The sequence below is a fragment of the Lithobates pipiens genome, unplaced genomic scaffold (genome assembly GCF_037356315.1).
Source record: "Lithobates pipiens isolate NorthernLeopardFrog02 unplaced genomic scaffold, aLitPip1_a1.2 Scaffold_13, whole genome shotgun sequence".
Classification (NCBI taxonomy): domain Eukaryota; kingdom Metazoa; phylum Chordata; class Amphibia; order Anura; family Ranidae; genus Lithobates; species Lithobates pipiens.
The window spans coordinates 298,540,928-298,560,913 of NW_027507718.1; the positions used below are offsets into that span (position 1 = coordinate 298,540,928).

At 43.9% G+C, this 19,986-nt stretch overlaps 1 protein-coding gene across 1 annotated transcript in view; it reads right to left on the minus strand.

Moving 5' to 3' along the window:
- PRDM5 (PR/SET domain 5) overlaps positions 1 to 18,953 on the minus strand; it is a 292,222-nt gene extending 273,269 nt beyond the window's left edge. Inside the window, exons 1-2 of the mRNA XM_077476830.1 lie at positions 18,691 to 18,953; positions 5,573 to 5,656 (exon numbers count right to left, since the gene is read on the minus strand). Of these exons, the coding sequence (XP_077332956.1) occupies positions 5,573 to 5,656; positions 18,691 to 18,783 (177 nt within the window). The 5' untranslated portion in view covers positions 18,784 to 18,953. The remainder of the gene's footprint in view (positions 1 to 5,572; positions 5,657 to 18,690) is intronic.
- Positions 18,954 to 19,986: the final 1,033 nt, after the last annotated feature.

The window sequence follows — 19,986 nt, forward strand, 5'->3', positions numbered from 1 at the left end:
ACCAAGTTGAAAAACAAGAAAGTGTGTGAATGATTTCCCCCCCCCCCCCCCAAAAAAAAATATTTAAATAAGTAAATACAAATATCCAATTCTGTAAGAAGAAGGAGGCAGGAAAAAAAGTTGAAGAAAGTGGATGAGGAGGTTGAAAATTCATTTTAAATCTAGCCAAAACCAAGTATAATTATTTTGAATTGTCTAGATTGTCTACTTTGACACATTTTATAACTTATTTAATAAAGCAATGCAATAACCAAAGATAATGTACAAAATGCATTAATGTGATTCTAAATTCGAATACTATTAGAGTGGTTAAATAACAGGGCACACCAGCACTCATCCAATACATGTACACCCCTTTGTGAATAAAAGCATTAAATACATTTGTACACCTCTTTACAGGGTCACATGACTTTCTCCTGTTTTTTTTTTTTTTTTTTGCTGCAGCATGGGGCTAAGCCGAAGCAGGTCACATGTCTTGTGACATCAACAGGTCCTCCCCCAGGCCATGCAAAGCCAGAGTGGAGCTGTCAGTCAAGGTTCTGATCCACCCACCAATGTCTTCAGGTGGATCAGGTGGATCAGATCCCTTTATTGACAGTTCCAATCCACTTTGCACAGCCTGGAGCGAGGGCCTGATAACGTCATAGGACATGGCCTGCTCCGGCTTAGCCCTGCCCTCAGCTCGGTCATAGTGAAATTCAGCTAGGGACTATATTCAGACTAGCATAAGAAGGAAATTAATGTCTATGGGGTGATATCAAAGTGGAGCATGTGCAGTAGATCTGGCAACAGTTGAGCTATTCAAGCTCAGGCTACAGCAGGGACAAAAAAGAAGGAGGGAGAGGCAGCTGAAGGCAGAATCAATCATATTTCTCTATACACAAAACAAATCCTTTAGTAGCTTTGTGAGTATACAGACACTGTTATACAGCATGTAATGAGAGTTTTTCATAGTCCAGGTTTAATGACACTTTGCCTCTTAGAACCAGAGAGTGAAGGGTTTAAAAAAAGCGCATGGCTGCAGTAACAGTCATGAGCCTGAAACTGCTTTCCTCAGCTGGCTCCCAGTTGTAAAGTAAAAGTTATCGGGTGGCTGTAAAGCCACCAGGTCATCTTTATAGTGTGGGTGGAATGGCATGCCTCTTGCCACCCCCACCCCCCTCCTATAATTCCTGGCCTCTAATGTTTCTGGGAGCCTGAGACCACTTCCACAATCTCGTCTACTGTTTATGAAGCTGGAAGCGCTCTGCTCTGAGTTGTTCTGGGATCCAGAGCTGTATTCCTTGGCTGCTGTAGCCAGAGAAGCAGCTAACTAAGAATGATCTGTGCTTGATTAGCTGCAATGGAGGGCAAAATAGACCCTGGATGTCTCCCTAAAGAAAACCAGTCACCTGCTTGTTAGCCCCCTTGCAATAGCAAGAAAGTTAAAAAGTTTATCAAAAATAATAATATGTAATGAAAAAATAAATAAAAGTCTCCACTGCCCTGCGCACACCTGCAAATGTAAACTCACACACAAGGTGTGCATGTGAATGTAAACCGCGATTGCACCATACATGCGTGGTAGCACCATGAATGTCAAAGTACAAGCAATAATTATACCTCAATTATAGTTAACTCTAAACTGAGGAACTGTAAAGGCATTTAATACATTGCCTATTGATAATTTTGGGTACCATACCTTTCACTCAATTTGAGGCTGCACATAGTTATGAGGCTTGACACATCTGGTATCTATTCTACATTATCTCAACTTTCATTTTGTAGACAAATTACCGTCTGTGTGCATTAAAATTCATTTTAGTGTATTTTCTCCTTAAAAAATTTGATTTGACAAACAGTTGTGTGAATATCTTGAAACAACCATTTTTTTCTTTCACAGGGCATCTGCTTTCAGAAAATATATGTTCTGGGAGATTTAACTAATATTATAGCCAAAAATGCATTTTAGCAAAAAAAAATATTTTAGCATTCATGCAAAAAGAAGACAAAAAGAAAACATTGCTCTAGAGGGGAACTAGTTAATCAATAAGACTGCAATGAATTGCAATAATGTTTACAGCATTACTTCACTGAATAAGCCACATATTTAGCATATCTTGCCTACATATTTTGATTGCAGGCATACATTACAACCCTAAAATGCAGGAAGAATCACATATGTGTCCATGGTATTGCATGCACATGATTAGAGTTCGAAAGTACACGTAAATTTAAAACATGTTTACACAGGGATACTGAATAGAGCATCAATAAAATTAGCCTATAGACTATTGCATTGCTAGCAAAGCAGAGAGATTCCCTAAGCAAAAGAAAATCTCATTTACCTTTGGCACACTCTACCAGAATCAATATTATTTGAGTTTTAGTGAAAACTGACCATAGCTTATCTTATTATCCAGTGTAATCATATCTCTTATAAAGATAATGTCCTTCCTCCAGACTATACAGTATTGTATAAACATATCATAATAAGATTAGTTCTAACTTCACTGCTGGAAGAAGTATCTACCCTGCACCGCATTCTCATCTGCACATTCTAGGTGCGGTGCATTGCATGCATGCCTTATGTTTGTGATGCATTTTACATGCATTACTATTGAATGCTTTATAATGTGTTTTCTGTAAGATTTTTTTAAACACACCGCATGCACAATGCGCTTAAACTGAGCAGATGTCAAAAACTCAAGCCATCTTTTTTTGACCTAAAAATTTTAAGAATATATATAAAAAACAAAATTTTGAAATAAAGATTCCAGACTTTGTTTCAAAACTGTAACCCAGATTTCTAAACACCTCTGACACAAAGGGGTTGATTTTCTCCTACTTTGCAGGAGAATTTTCCTTACGTTAGTGAATGTAGGGAAGCTCTGCTGTCTTCCATCATCCAATCTTGTTCAAGCAAAAATACTGTTTTTTTTTGTTTTGTTTTTTCTTGCACATGTTTGGATATTTTTTACAAAGTGAACTCTCACAGCATTTACTGAGCTAAGGGAAAAAGTATTTTGCAAAGTGAATAGACTATTTGCCTTTAGTATATCAAATCAAATTTAAACAAATTTCATAAGTGATCATACTTATTTAATATTAGTGCTAACATTTTTGAAAAATTGCCATGTCTAAAGACAAGACACAGAAAATATGATTTTAGTCAAATTACACAGCTATTCAGCCATACTGGCCACCATGTAAAAGCAGTTAAAAAGAGAAACACTTACTATAACTAAGCAAAGAAGCAACAATAATGAAGCTATGGTTAAACAGTCATATCCACTTAGAAAGTATGGTTTTATTAAAAGTGGGTTCCATCCACAATCATTTTGGTTTTAGAACCTGGAAACATAAAGAGGAAGTCCAGGCTTGATCTAACTAAGCTTAAAATGGCTCCCACTGCCTCCCTAAGGGCCGGTTCACACTGCAGGCGATGCGAGGCGACACCGACTTGCCTCGCCGCGACCTGCCGCGACCTCAGCGGCAACTTGCAGATGACTTCTGTATAGAAGTCAATGCAAGTTGCCCCGAGGTCGCCCAGAAGTAGTACAGGAACCTTTTTTCTGAGTCGGAGCGACTCGAGTCGCTCCTCTCAGAACGGTTCCATTGTACAGAACGGGGGCGACTTGCCAGAGCGCGGCGAGGCGAGTCGTGTCGCCTCGCATCGCCCGCAGTGTGAACCGGCTCTAACTCTTGTTCCAACTACCCTGTAGAAGGAAGATGCTTATACTTACCTATTCTCAGGGCGCTCAGGTCGTTATGTGATGGGCTCCCAGCGGACGTCTTCATGGGAGACAACGGATGCCCCATAAAGTGTCAGAAACATGGTGCCAGCCACCAGGCTAAGACAGGCTGACTTGCCAATGTCCATGCACATGGGTATAAGCGTGCACATTTCTATGAGCATAGAAGGTCGATTGGACATTCATCATTGCTCACCCGTATGAGAACACACATGCGTGGATGTAAGTTCACATTCAACGCTGCCAAGTGGCCTATTTACACCTGAACACAGCACTAGGTATTTGCTGTATGGTCTTCAGCCTTGTTCCTGTGATCCAGTGTTGATGTGCATCCTTAATCCTGTTAATCCTACCTGTCCTTGCTCTCGGATTAACCCTACCTGATTATATTTGCTGTCTGCCCCTGCTACTGACTTCAGCCTGGACTACTGACCATGCTTCTGCCTAGTGACTCTGTACTCCACTGCCCAATTGTTGCCGACTTCTGCTTGTTCCAGACTCTGATTCTGCTCACCTCCTGGTGTCTTTGCACTCGGCAGTTATTTAACCAGATGTGGGATCTGACTTCACCATCAAATGGACTTGGTTTTTCCACAGTTCATCACCTGTGCTTGTCAGATACTGGAGCTCCCAAGATCGTGCTCATAGTGTCTACACCTTAGCAATTGTGCCTTTCCTTCACCTCTGCAGGCCCTGTCTCAACATCTAGGGTTGCTTGGACAGGAACTGTGCATTAGGCCACTTTAGTCATCTCTGGCTCTGCCTACAGGTATGTAACAGTAGGCCTATGAGTGATGTCACTGCCTTGGCATTCCATCCATTGTTGCCACTCTCTCTCCTCTACCCTGAAGTCGGCCACTGGGGAGATCACATGACTGCACAGGAGCACCCTGAAAATAGGTATGTATACATATATTCCTTCCACAAGGTAGTTAGGAGTTAGAATGGGATGGGAGCAATTTTAAACTTAGATCTAGACTTCAAAAAAATATTTTTAGGGAAAGGGGGAGGGGGAAAAAAGAAAAACCTTCACATAAAAGACCTCAAAGAAAAGTGTTGGCTCTGTTTGGACTTTTTAGGCAAAAATAAAAAGTAAAAAACAATATATTCAAAACTGTTATTTTTTTTTATTATTATTATTTAAAATTTAGAACGAAAACAGAAAAAGGGGGAATTTGTAAAAACACATCAAGTCTTACTTAATATCCTGTCAAGATTTGTACAATCTACACAAAGTTTATATTCATTTCCATATAAGTATCCAAGAAATTGAGAGCTTATACATTCATACAGAAAGTAAATGAGACAGGATATCAGGTATAAAACTAAAACTTAGATATGTTGTGGCGCTCTACATGTTTCGCAATTTTGAACGCTTCTTCAGGAGCTTTAACAATTTTGTTTCTTCATGGGTTTACCCCAAGAGAAAAGTGCCGAAGGGAAGAGGGAAGATAACCAGAGAATGTTTTTCCAAATAAATAAAATAACCAGTTTTCAATTCAGGAAGGCACTTCAATCTATGTATGTGCCTGCAGTTTAGCATAGAGGCTTCAGGTATTATGTAGTATGAAGTGGCCCTCCCCCTTTCCCTAAAAATATTTTTTCGAAGTTACGATTAGGACGTGGCATTTGTTTTTTTGTTTAGTGTATCCACAGACACCACCCTGTGATAGATACACACCCCTATTTAATTTTAGATCTAGACTTGAAATACACTTTAAAGAAGGTGGCTGTGTAAAATGAAAACATTGCTGTTGCCTTCCTGCTATGGATGGACCTCCAGTCATATCATTAGTAACAAATAAAGCAATATAATCAAAACAACATCTGTGCATTACCTCCCACATCAGTCTGTTGTCCATAGTTTCATCCAACTCACTGGGGATTCTTTTTTCTCCAGCAAACGGACCAAACTTCTCACCCTTTCAAGGAAAAGTAATGTGGTTAATGTTTAGATAAAATTAGCACCAATCACCCTTGCTTAAGACCAGCTTACCTAGATCCATCTCCACTTATTATTTGACAAAAGGAAAAAAAAAAACACAATAGAAGGGTCATTCCTGTGCTATCTATTTTGGAAACCCAAGATAATATTTGTGTGCTTGCAAAAAAAGCTGTAAACCTTAGTGACAACAAACTAAGTAAAACAAATGCAATAAAAACTCAATTAGATCGAATGGACAGCAGCATCTAAATCAGCAAGCTGAGTAGTCTGTGTAACAAGCTCCAACCAAACAATAAAAAGTGTGCTATCTTTATGCTAGGTATAAGTTAATAAATCACATAAGAGACACAATAAAAGCACAATAAACATATGAAGAACTCATCCTAAGTTGACATAATGTGCAAATAAATTCCATATAAAATGTGCAAACACTGCAAAAAAAAATATTTTATAAAAAATATACAGTATCTCACAAAAGTGAGTTACACCCCTCACATTTTTATAAATATTTTATTATATCTTTTTATGTCACAACACTGAATAAATTACACTTTGCTACAAAGTAGTGAGTGTACAACTTGTATAAAAGTGTAAATTTGCTGTCCCCTCAAAATAACTCAACACACAGCCATTAATGTCTAAACCGCTGGCAACAAAGTGAGTACACCCCAAGTGAAAATTTTCAAATTGGGCCCAATTTGCCATTTTCCCTCCCTGGTGTCATGTGACTCATTAGTCTTATGCCCCATACACACAAGAGGAATTTCCATCGGAAAAATCTTGGATGGTTTTTCCAATGGAATTTCGCTTAAGCTTGGCTTCCATTCACACAGTAACACAAAAGTTCTTTGTACTTTTGACCGTCAAGAAAGCTATGAAGTAAAACACTACGACGAGCCGAGAAAATTAAGTTCAATGCTTCAGAGCATGCGTCAAATTGTTTCCGAGCATGCGTACGAATTTTGCACTTCGGTATTGGTACAAATGATTTTAATTTCCAATCGGAACTTTTTCCAACCGAAAAATTGAGAACGTGCTCTCAATCTTTTGCTGGCCGGAATTCTGACAGAAAAAGTCTGATGAAGCATACACACAGAATTTCCGACCAAAAGCTCACATCAGACTTTTGCTGAAGGAATTTCCAATCGTGTGTATGGGCAATACAAGGTCCCAGGTGTGTTAAATTTGGTGTTAACACCCTCACTCTCTCATAATGGTCACTGGAAGTTCAACATAGTACCTCATGGCAAGAACTCATGGCAAGAAGATCTGAAAAAAAAATTGTTTGTCTACATAAAGATGGCCTAGGCTATAAGAAGATTGCCAAGACCCTGAAACTGAGCTGCAGCATGGTGGCCAAGAGCATACAGTGATTTAACAGGACAGGTTCCACTCAGAACAGGCCTCGCCATGGTCGACAAAAGAAGTTGAGTGCATGTGCTCAGCGGCATATCTTTGTCTTTCCGAAATAGACGTATGAGTGCTGCCAGCATTGCTGCAGAGATTGAAGGGTGGGGTGGGGATCAGCCTGTCAGTGCTCAGGATATACGTCACATGCTGCATCAAACTGGTCTGCAATGCTGCCGTCCCAGAAGGAAGCCTCTTCTAAAGATGATGCACAAGAAAGCCCACAAATAGTTCGCTGAAGATAAGCAGACTAAGGACATGGATTACTGGAACCATGTCCTGTGGTCTGAGACAAAGATAAACTTATTTGGTTCAGATGGTGTCAAGCGTGTGTGGAGACAACCAGATGAGGAATACAAAGAGAAGCATGTCTTGTCTACAGTGAAGCATGGTGGTGGGATTGTCATGGTCTGGGGCTGCATAAGCGCTGCCGGCACTGGGGAGCTACATTGAGGGAACCATGGATGCCAATATGTACTGTGACATACTGACGCAGAGCATGATCCCCTCCCTTCGGAGACTGGGCCACAGGGGAGTATTCCAACATGATAACAACCCCAAACACACCTGCAAGACAACCACTGCCTTGCTAAAGAAGCTGAGGGTAAGGTGATGGACTGGCCAAGCATGTCTCCAGACGTAAACCCTATTGAGCATCTGAGGGGCATCCTCAAACAGAAGGTGGAGGAGCTCAAGGTCTCTAACACCCACCAGCTTCGTGATGTTGTTATGGAGGAGTGGAAGAGGACTCCAATGGCAACCTGTGAAGCTTTAGTGAACTACATGCCCAAGAGGGTTAAGGCAGTGCTGGAAAATAATGGTGGCCACACAAAATATTGACACTTTGGGCCCAATTTGGACATTTTCACTTAGGGGGTACTCACTTTTGTTGCCGGTGGTCTAGATATTAATGGCTGTGTGTTGAGTTATTTTGAGGGGACAGCAAATTTACACTGATATACAAGCTGTACACTCACTACTTGTAGCAAAGTGTAATTTCTTCAGTGTTGTCACATGAAAAGATATAATAAAATATTTACAAAAATGTGAGGGGTGTACTCACTTTTGTGAGGTACTGTATATATAACATGCAGAAAGGTGCTCAGATTCTCTTAACTTCAATATTCCCTTTTTCTTTGCTGGGAAGTAATGATGATAACTTGTACCACGAAGAAAGAGTGCTCCCAAAAGGAATCACCACAAGTCATTAAATGAGCTCCTTACCAGCTGCTCTGATCCCACAAAGAGACCACCAGGTGCCTTAAGGCCCCTTTCACACATGCATCCCTATGGGATAGCGGGTGTCTGCGGATGAACCTCCGCAGACACCCGCTATCGTCCGCCTCCGCTATTGTCTGATTCTGCAGACAGGGGAAAATCCTTTTTTTCTATCCGTCTGCAGAGCGGATCGGACTAACATGGACAGACGGTTCGTGCTCATCCGATCCCCCATAGAGGAGAGCAGAGAGCTGACAGGTTGGTCCCTGAACAGTGTGCCAGGACCGCCCTGTTATCCGCCGGCTCAACGGGGACAACTGAGCGATCCCCGCTGAGCAAGCGGATGTTCACGGGACGGATCATTACTGATCCGTCCCGTGTGAAAGGGGCCTAATGCATAGCAGTCATATACACCACGATCTTGCATGCAAAGGTTCCATGATTTCAATTTTGAAGGAATTACACAGCATGTGTTACAAACAACCAGCAGGTCCAAGCGGTCAGGCCTACTTGTGGAATAACATAACGTGTGAGGTCCCTCCCAACGCAAGCATTTCTCTGTAATCAGCATCCTCTGGGGTGTGTTTATTTCTCTGTACCACACCTCTCTCATTGATACACCACCTCTTTTTTTTTTATTTCCACAAACGTTTCTTCCTTATACATGTACCATGGGATGGAGGGAGTGGAAAAACTCAGCTGCCATTGTTCTTGTGTAAACGCAGCAATTTCACTTTCAGGCTCCATTCACTTGTGTTGTGCTTTGCATGTTTTTACTGCTTTTTTGCCATGTCTGCCATGTTTTTTTAAATGACAAGATGCGTGTTTGCGTTCGCATTTGGGGTGGTGTTAAAAATGAATGGCACTGAAAGCAAGACTAGTTCATTTTAGATGTATAAAACTGGCCATACACTATACAATCTCTTTTAGATTTACCAATACAATATAATAGCAGGACACACCTATCTATCCAATCAATCTGTATTCAGTCAGGCAGGCACTGAATGATGGTAGATTGTTACATAGTTGATGGTAGATCTAAAGAAGATTGTACAAACAGATTGTATAGTGTATGGTGAGCCTTACAGACTTCCAGGGACACACTGTTTTCAATACTACAGCTCTGTTCCACATAGGCTGTTGTGTGATCACTAGGCTCCTGCACACTCTGACAAATGAAAGATCTATGCAAGATGAAAGTAAGGTACAAAATGTGCGATCAGCAGAGGACACCTGCAGTGTATTCAGGGAGAATAGTGCTCACGGAAAATGACTGCATGTAACTACAGAGGTGGGTGAGAACAATCTCCTGGAGGAGGAGGGCAGGTGCAGGGTATGTGTTAATGAGGTCAGCTGCTGAAGTATTTACTTCTAAAGGTTTTCATTTCCTAAAGGACAAATACTAAAATAAATGGAGGAGATTTATACAGGGAACACTGGAAGCTGAGATAATGCCTGCTATAGAATATAGAGAAAACCTTTTCTTTTCTGCAACATAGGTACATTAATGTTATATTGGTAGATGGGGAAGCTAGAATTTAGTATGAAAAAAAAGGTGAACTTGGCCTTTTAAGTTGAACTCTGGGCAAATAGCTAAATACACAGATAAAATACACACCCTGCTCATCCAGTACTGAGATTTAAACAGTTCTACCACATAGCACATCCCTGTCTGGGAGAGGAAAGGACCTCATCTTTGAATGCTGCAGTTTCACTTTCGCTTACAGGTCCCCTCCCCACCCTGTGCCTGGACAGAGAAAGAAGAAGGTCCTATTCCCACTTAAGCAATCTGCAGCACGACTTGAAACTTTGCCAAAAATGTTTTAAAGCTCAACAATAGGATTTCCATTATATTCAATGGTGTTTGTTCACCCCTGAGTTCAGTGATGCTTGAAGTATGAATAAATACATTGGTGTAAAGCACTGAAACAGTATTTGAGGGGAAATCTTTCAATGGGGACACTAGTTCTGGTGACACCCCAGGATTTCCTTAACCACTTCCCACCCGGCCAATGTATATATACGGCCGGGTGGGAGCCGCCTGCTCCTGATAGGACGTTCAGGAACGTCATTCAGGAGCAGCGGGATCGCGCGCGCGCGCGCCCGCGCAGCGGCGCGATCCCGATGTGCTCGTGTCACCCGGACACGGCACATCTCAGATCGGCAGGAGGGCTCTGTGATTGGCCCTCCTGATCACATGACGGCCGTGTCCAATCACGGCCGTCATGTGATGTAAACAAACAGCCGGTTGCTAGGCAATCGGCTCTCCTCTCCTCACACGGAAGTCACCGCTGAGAAGAGGAGAGCAGAACGCTGCAGCCGGCTGATGATCAGTGAGTATGGGCTGCTTTTCACAGCTTTTTACTCACTGATCATCAGTGTAGTGTAAACACACAACACACCACACAGTGAAAACACAGTCCCCACATATGTCCCCAAAACACACATGTCCCCAAAACATACATGTCCCCAAATAATAAAAACACATGTCCCTAATAATAAAAACATGTCCCCCACATATGTCCCACTAAAATCACATGTCCCAATGATTATCTGCACACATATGTATGTGATCACCTGCACACATATGTACATGATCATTTGCGTACATATGTCCGTGATCACACAAACCAATTATTATACACTTAACGGAATTTTTTTTACCAAAAACATGTAGCAGAATACATTTTGGCTTAAATTTATGACAAAATTTGATTTTATTGGATTTCTTTTCAAATAGAAAAAAGAAAATATTGTTTTTTTCCCAAATTTCCGCTTTTTTTGCGCTTATATCGCAAAAAAAAAAAAACGGAGTCGTGAATAAATAACACCAAAATAAAGCTCTATTTGTGCGAACAAAATGATAACAATTTCATTTGGGTACAGTGTAGCATGACCGCGCAATTGTCACTGAAAGCGCTAGAGCGCTGAAAGCTGAAAATTGGGCTGGGAAGGAAGGGGGTGAAAGTGCCCTGTATTGAAGTGGTTAAAGAGGAGCTGCACCTTAAACAAAAAATATTAAAAGTCAGCAACTACACATACTGTAGCTGCTGACTTTTAATAAATGGACACTTACCTGTCCCAGGGTCCAGCAATGTCGGCAGCAGATGACGAGCAATCACTCGTCTCTCGGCTGCCTCCGCCGCCATCCTCTGTCAGGGAATCAGGAAGTGAAGCGTTGCGGCTTCACTGTCCGGTTCCCTACTGCGCAGGCGTGAGTTGCGTAGCGCAATGAGACTGGTTCCTGCTGTGTCCTGGGAACTGTGTGGGGGGGGGCGGGGCATCTGCGGCTAGCTATTCCCGGAAGTGGGTGCAGATACCTGGATTATACAGGTATCTGTGCCCCCCCCCCCCGAAAAGTGCCAATTATGGAACCGGAGGGGGGGGGGGTTCAGATGAGCAGAACTTCCACTTTAGGGTTGAGGTCCGGGATTTCCTCTTACTTTCTGTTTTGGCTATGAAACAAAAAGTGAAGGGAAGTCTCCCCTATGAACACAGGTGGCATAAAGAGAGTAGAGCTGGCATGATATGGGTAGAGGTAATACTCAGTCCCCAATAGTATGCACACAACAAAAAACAGGATTGCCCATTGGACTTTTAAAGAGCATACCTCAGGTAAAATGTATAAATTATTTATTTAACATACATTTAAATAAATATAGTAATTTAGCAGAAGCTCCTATAATTTTTACACAAACCAATCAATGTACTGTATACATATCCGCACAATTACCAGTTAAAGTAGCGCAGTGCCAAATAGCAAAAAATGCTCTGGTCATGAAGGGAGTAAAATCTTCCAGAGCTTAAGTGGTTAAGAATAGCGTTTAGGGGCATAAAACATGCACCAAAGCTGAGCCAAGAGAGGAATTTATGAGCATAATTAATCACTTGTCGCTCAAAGGTATGTCCCAGGACGTCCTTGACTTTGAACGGGTATATCTGAATGATGGGTGCAGCTACAGACATTATTCAGATATCAGATTTTTCAGCTCGGCGATTCCCTACACCATAAGAACAATCATAGCGGCTTTTCCGGCAGCGCCCTCCGATGCTTCTAACGACTCACCGCTTCCATCATTAAGTCGGATTAGGGATCCGCTGGCCCCCGGATGGTGAGCATAGAGATTTTCGGTGGACCAGATGGTCGCTGGAGTCTCTATGATCATTTGGAGGCTGGGCGTGATGTTATGACCTCACGCCCGGCCTCTACATTCAAATGAATGGCGCCGCCTCGGCTGGGAAGTCGAGATTGTTTTTTTTTTTCAGGCTTCCCAGCCTAGAGGTGACATGTGGGGTCTTATTGACCCCAGATCTTGCTGTAAAGAGGACCGATCATGCCATATTACAAGGGATGTATACATTCCTTGTAATAGGAATAAAATTGATCAAATGTTTTTGGTTTTTTTAAAGTATCGAACGCACATGTAAGTCCCACCCACATATGAAAACTGTGTTCAAATCACACATGTGAGGTATCGTCACGAACGTTAGAGCAAGAACAATAATTATATCCCTAGACCTCCTCTGTAACTCAAAACATGTAACCAGTAAAAAAATTTAAAGTGTCGCCTATGGGGATTTTTAAGTACCAAAGTTTGGCGCCATTCCATGAGCATGTGTAATTTTGAAGCATGACATGTTTGGTATCTATTTACTCGGTGTAACTTCATCTTTCACATTATGCAAAAATATTGGGCTAATGTTAATGTTTTGGGTTTTTTTAAAGCATGAAATTGTTTGTTTTTTTTACAAAAAAGAGTTCTAAAAATTTCTGCACAAATACCGTGCGATATAAAATGTTGCAATGATCGCTATTGTATTCTCTAGGGTCTTTGCTAAAAAAAACATATATAATATTTGGGGGTTCTATGTAATTTTCTAGCAAAAAACTTTGAATTTTACATGTAGGAGAAAAATGTCAGAATTGGCCTGGATGGAAGGTGGTTAACACACATGTGCTTGTAAACATGTAAGGCCGTGTACACACGCGCGGACTGTTTGCCCAACCTTGTTCGTCAAACAGTTTGGGCAAACAGTCCGCTCAAAATTTGCATGAGCGGACTTGCCCACACATGAGCGGACTGTTTCAACGAACTGTTTGCCAAACAGTCCGCTCAACTTTTGAAATGAACGGACTCGCCCACGTAAGGCGGAGGCAAGTCCGCCTTCTTGTAGCTCTTTTACAGGCGGTGGCCCGGTCTTCTGTCGCCGCTGTCGTCGCCGCCGCCTTCCGTTCTTGTTCTTCTTCTTGTTCTTCTTCTTGTTCTTCTCCTGGAGATGTTGACTCGACGATCTCTCCGGCCGGAATGCCAGAGCCGCGCTGTGCGGTCACTTATATAGTGACAATGGGGCGGTGTCACATGGTATATGTCACATGGGTTGGTCACATGGTGACCCCGCCCCCTTACGATGTCATAGTCCCCATGTGACATCAACCCATGTGACCAACCCATGTGACATATACCATGTGACACCGCCCCATTGTCACTATATAAGTGGCAGCGGAGCGTGTCCCTGGCATTCCGGCCGGAGAGCTCGTCGAGTCAACATCTCCAGGAGAAGAAGAAGAAGAACAAGAAGAAGAACAAGAACGGAAGGCGGCGGCGACGACAGCGGCGACAGAAGACCGGGCCACCGCCTGTAAAAGAGCTACAAGAAGGCGCGGTGGCCCGGCAGAAGAACCGAAGGCGGCGACAGAAGAACGGAAGACGGCGACAGAAGACCGGGCCACCGGACCAGGCGCGGTGGCCCGGCAGAAGAACCGAAGAGGGGGACAAGACCCCCGAAGTCGGGAGAAGAGGCCGGCGGCGGGGAGGAAGAAAGCCGGACTCCTCCGCTAGCAAAAGAGCTACACACACATAGCGGAGGAGTCCGGCGAGAAGACCCCCGAAGACGGAAGACCCCCGGAGCTGTGCAATAAAATACTTTTTCCATGTGTTGTGTTTTTTTTTGTACTTTATTTCACAGGTGAATGGGTAGGGGTACATTGTACCCCATACTCATTCACATAGGGTGGGGGGCCGGTATCCGGGGGCCCCCTTCTTAAAGGGGGCTCCCGGATTCCGATAAGCCCCCCGCCCGCAGACCCCGACAACCAACGGCCAGGGTTGTCGGGAAGAGGCCCTTGTCCTCATCAACATGGGGACAAGGTGCTTTGGGGTGGGGGGGCCCGCGCGGCCCCCCCTTCCCCAAGGCACCCCCCATGTTGAGGGCACGCGGCCTGGTACGGCTCAGGAGGGGGGGCGCGCTCGCTCGCCCCCCTTTCCTGGCCGGCCGGGTAGCGTGCTCGGACAAGGGTCTGGTGTGGACTTGGGGGGAACCCCCACGCCGATTTTTTTCGGCGTTGGGGTTCCCCTTTAAGCCCATTCCAGGCGGCGGAGCCCGCGACGTTTCCTTCGCGGGCCCCGCCTACCTGTACACGCGCTCGAAATGTCCGCTCATTTCGAAAGTACAGCGGACAGGCCCACACACGGGCGGACTGTTCGCTCAAACACAGTTTCAGCGGACAGTTTTTCGGAATTTCCGAAAGACTTTGTCCGTCCAACTGTCCGCTGAAACTGTCCGCTGAAAGCCCACACACGAGCGGACTGTCCGCCCAAACACTGTTCAGCGGACAAGGTTGGGCGAACAGTCCGCCCGTGTGTACGCGGCCTTAGTGTGTGTGTGAGGGTAAATGTATTCCAGTGGGTAGAATAAATGAATATTCTGGCCAATAGAATGCATTTACGCTCAATGCCATGCGCACAGAAATGCATGTACATACGTAACATTAGAGGCATTTTCTCCAGCATTAAAAATCCAGCATTTTTGAAACATGAATCCATACGCCCAGGACTGCTGTTAGAAATCACTGGGCCCCATACAGCCTACCTGACATAAGTCTCACCCCCCCCCCCCCTCCCAAATATCAATATGATATTTTCAATAAAAATACACTAAAATGATTATTAGCAGACACAAACATAACATAACTTACACAATACCGTCTAAATCCAAAAAGATAAAACTATATAGAGTTAATAAATAAGGTTACACTATGGGACGCACCAGCTGTATGAACACAGCCGCAGGTCCTAATTTGATAGGTGAGTGGTTGCAGGTGTATGGCCTCCAAACACTGACAGCGTGTATTTGGGGCCACTCACCCACACCTGCACACTTATCAAACTAGGGCCCGCAACTGTGTTCATAGTTACAGCCGCTGCATCCTCATAGAGTAGCAAACGGCTCCAACAGCACCAACAAACCACTCATTCACATGGTATGGGCTGAACAACCCATGTGAATGAGCCCTTCATTTTTTTTACAATTTTTAAAAAATTATATTTTACAATTTATCTTTTACGTTTTTTATTTATTTTTTTACATTTTTTTTTACAACTCTGTTGGGGAAGGGGGGCTTGGGTGAAATATGAGGGGTCTAAACAGACACATGCCATCTCACCTGCAGATGAATGAACAGGAGACAGAGGCTCCTATTTGTTTATAACCCGCAGCATAATAAACACAGTTTACTAATGCTGCAGTTATGAATGAATACAGTGAATGATTGTAACTGATCACAGGGGGGCACAAAGTAGGGGGAATCAGATGTGGGCAGAACAAGGATCGATGCCCTGTGTGTGGTTCTCCCCGCAGCAGCTGAAAGCCGGCAGGAGGGAGAGATGGAGAAACTGGCTTCTGCAGAGAGCCACGCAGGGCATTGTTCCTGTAATTGCCCACTACCAATCCCTCCCTGTCCTGCCCACATCTAATTCCCTCTGCTGTCCAGGCCCCCCTGTGTGCCCTGGTCCCCCTACAGGAAGACTGGTGGTAAACCCTTACTGGGGGCCCTGCACATGCCTGTGGGCATGAGGCATAAAGGGAGCAGTTGCAAAACACAATTTCCTGCCTAGTAACCAGAATTGCATTGATTAACCACTTGCTGACTGTATAACTTATATATGCGGCGACAAGGTGGCACTGCTGCACTGGATCACTTACCTAGTACATGATCCAACACTTCCGGGTAGGGGGGGGCGCCGTCACCGGCCTGCTCCCGTTGTGATTATACACAGCGAAGCTGATCTGCGGGTACTGTGAACTTGATGTCCGCCATCACCCTCCGATCAGCCAGTATAGAGGCAGAACAGTCTGTCTATGTAAACAAGGCTGATCACTGTTCTGTGAGGAGGGAAGGCATGGATCCTGTGTTCCTGCAAAGCAGGGACATAGATGCATGCCTTCCATTAGTAAAAGCACCTCTCACAGTACACTAAAACACTGGCTTGAAACACAGATAACCCTTTGATCGCCTGATGTTTAACCCCTTCCCAGCCATTAGTACATTGACAGTGCATATTTTTAGCACTGATCACTGTATTTGTGTCCCCGGTCCCCAAAAAGTGTCCGTTAGTGTCTGACTGTTCGCTGCAATATCGCAATTCCACTATCGCTGCCATTACTAGGAAAATAAATAAATAAATAAGTAAATATATCTCATAGTTTGTAAACGCTATAACTTTTGCACAAACCAATCAAAATACGCTTATTTTTTTTTTCCACCAAAAACATGTATCAGAATACATATTGGCCTAAATTGATGAAGAAATTCGATTTTTTTTTTTTTTTTGATTGGATGTGTTTTATAGTAGAAAGTAAAAAATATTGTTTTTTTTTAATTGTCAGTCTTTTTTTTACTTATAGCGGAAAAAATAAAAACCACAGAGGCGATCAAATACCTCCAAAAGAGAGGTCTATTTGTGAGGGAAAAGGGACTTCAATTTTATTTGGATACAATGTCGCATGCCCATGCAATTGTCAGTTAACCCCCCTGGTGGTATTTCCGAGTGGGTTAAATTTCAGTACCATTAGCGGTAACCCCGAGCCACACTCGGGATTGCATTGCAGAATCCTGGTCCAGGTAACTTACCTTGTCACCAGGATCCTGCAATTCCCCCCCCCTGCTGTGTGCCGGGCTCCGTTCCTTGTGAGCGCCGCGATGTATGGGGAGGAGCCTGGCGGAAAATTCAAAAAGTATACAAAACATAACACATACAGTACACTGTAATCTTACAGATTACATTACTGTATGAAATCATTTCACCTCCCCTTTGTCTCTAGTGCTTTGTCCAGTCCCCTGCCTGCACTTTTATATTATATATATTGTTCTTTCTGCCTGGAAACTGTAGATTGTCCATAGCAACCAAAACCGTCCCTTTACATCAAAAGTGGTTTTAGACCAGCTAGAAAACAGCAATAATCAATTCGAACATTTGCAGAATTGAGCGAAAGCGATTTGTGGGGTAATTCATTTTATTATTATTATATTATTATTTTTCATAATTATTTATAGTTATTTATTATATTATAATTTTTGATTTTGTGTTTCAAACTTTATCATACCCGAGATGTCTACTAGACTCTTGTATGGACAGATTTAAGTGAGCTATTCCTAAGAATTACAGGCCTACAATATAAAACACCAAATTTCTATGTAAAACAATGTACGGCTTTGAGATTCAAAAATTGGGCATAATCTGACCGCCAGGTAGGCTACAGCAACGCAGTGCCATATCGCAAAAAATGGCCTGGTCAGAAGGGGGGGGGGGTAAATCTTCTGGAGGTCAAGTGGTCAAAAAAAAGCCAAAAGTGTGTAAAAACCCTTGTACAAAAAGAGCGCGTGAAAAGAACGCTAAGGCTGCTTTCACACTTAAAGCACAGGCCATTAGCAGTAAAGAGCCGCTGGTTTTAGTGGCGCTTTACCGCTGCTTAAGCGGCGCTTTTGCGCTCCTTTTTGAGGTTAAAAACTCCCGTTTGGGGCTCTTCTGAAGCGCTTTTCAGATGCTTCAGAAAGTGCTGCCCATTCATTGCAATGGGCAGGGGCGGTGTGGGAGCGCTGTATACAGCTCTCCAAAATCGCTCCAAAGATGCTGCTTGCAGGACTTTTCCGAACGTCTTGCCAGCACACCACCCCAGTGTGAAAGTCCTCATTGCAATGAATGGGAGGCGGTTTTCAGGCACTTTGCAGTCGCTATGTCTAGCGCTAAAATGCCTGAAATCAGCCTCAGTGTGAAAGGGGTCTAAAATATTATGAATGGGGAGGAAGCAGCACATGAAAAGCTCATCCCTTTGCTCTCTCCTCCTATCAGCACTCCTGATTGGCTCCTGTGCCCCCTCCCCCTCTCTATATAGAGTAGTGTGCTATTGAGGCATTGCGTTACATTGTAGTTCCTGTGTGCCCCCTCCCTCTCTCCTCTCTCTCTCCTCTCCCTCTTTCTCCTCTCTCTACTGTCTACATGGAGCTCGTAGTGTAGACGTGGCATCTCCCCTCCCGGCTCTCCTATACTAGGAGCTGTGTGCCCACACTGTGCCCCGCCGTACCCACACCCCCCTCACCACACAAACCTTTTTCACTCTCCTGCTGGTGTACAGCCCCATCCCGTCCTGGACCTGGGAAGACTTCAGGGAAAATCTGTCTGGCACGTACATGCCCAGCATGTTTATGGGCGTGCTGTGTAATAGCTAGGAGGAGCGGGCAGAGGAGGGTGGCCGGTAGTTTATTGCATGGTGTGGGCATCACTCGGGCACTCCGCACGTCCCGGCTCTTCTCCCCGGTGCCCGCACTTCTGTTCAGGGCGGAGAGCTCGCCTCCTATTGGCTGCAAGTTCTGCTCGTCCCAGAGAGCTCGGAGTGTGTGAGAGAGTTAGTGTGTATGTGTGTGTGTGTGTGCGCCTCAGGGGGAGGCTGAGCATTCCTACGGCATGGCAAATCTCACCACACTACCACAGCTCACACATACACACAACAACCTACTGACTGAGCTCAGTGTGTACCCTGGAGGATGGCACAATGTGTTTTGGAGCTCATTCACACTATTTGTGTTGGAACACTATGGACGCTCAGTACAGTCCTAATACACAGACATGGCGGTGTGCCTCATTTCACCATTCACAAGTGTGCCACTTCAACATCCAAGTTATACCCCATGTTTTCCACTTATAACCATGTATGTGTGAGTGAGAGTAGAAATACTTCATGTAAATGGAAACAAAAATTTAATTGCTAGTGTGTCAGTTGGAGTATGACCCCTTCACGTTGGGGCTGTGGTAAATCGTTGCTCACTTTAGCACTGCTTTACAGCTGTTTAAGTGCCACTTTTGCACCACTTTTCAGCAGCTAGCGGTGCGCTTTTGTCCCCAAAGATGGGGTTAAAACCTCCCATGTTGCAGCGCTTCAGAAGCGTTGTTTAGGCGCTTCCGAAGCGCTGGGCATTCACTGCAATGGGCAGGGGCATTTTGGGAGCGGTGTATACAGCGCTCCCAAGCCACCCCACAGATGCTGCTTGCAGGACTTTTCTGAACATCCTGCAAGCACACAATGTGAAAACACTCATTGCAACGAATGGGAGGAAGTTTACAGGCGCTATTTTCTAGCGATAAAACACCTGAAAACTGCCTCAGTGTGAAAGGGGTCTAAAATATTCCCCTGTGTCAGTGAGATTAAGAATATCACTTCAGTGGAAAAAAACAGTGCTACTGTGGCAATGTGAGTTAAAAATTACCCTTGGGACTGATTTACTAAAACTGGAGAGTGCAAAATCTGGTGCAGCTCTGCATAGAAGCCAATCAGCTTCCAGACATTTAGCTGGTACTACTGGTGGGTACTGCTGGTTGGTACTGCTGGTGAATACTGCTGGTGGGT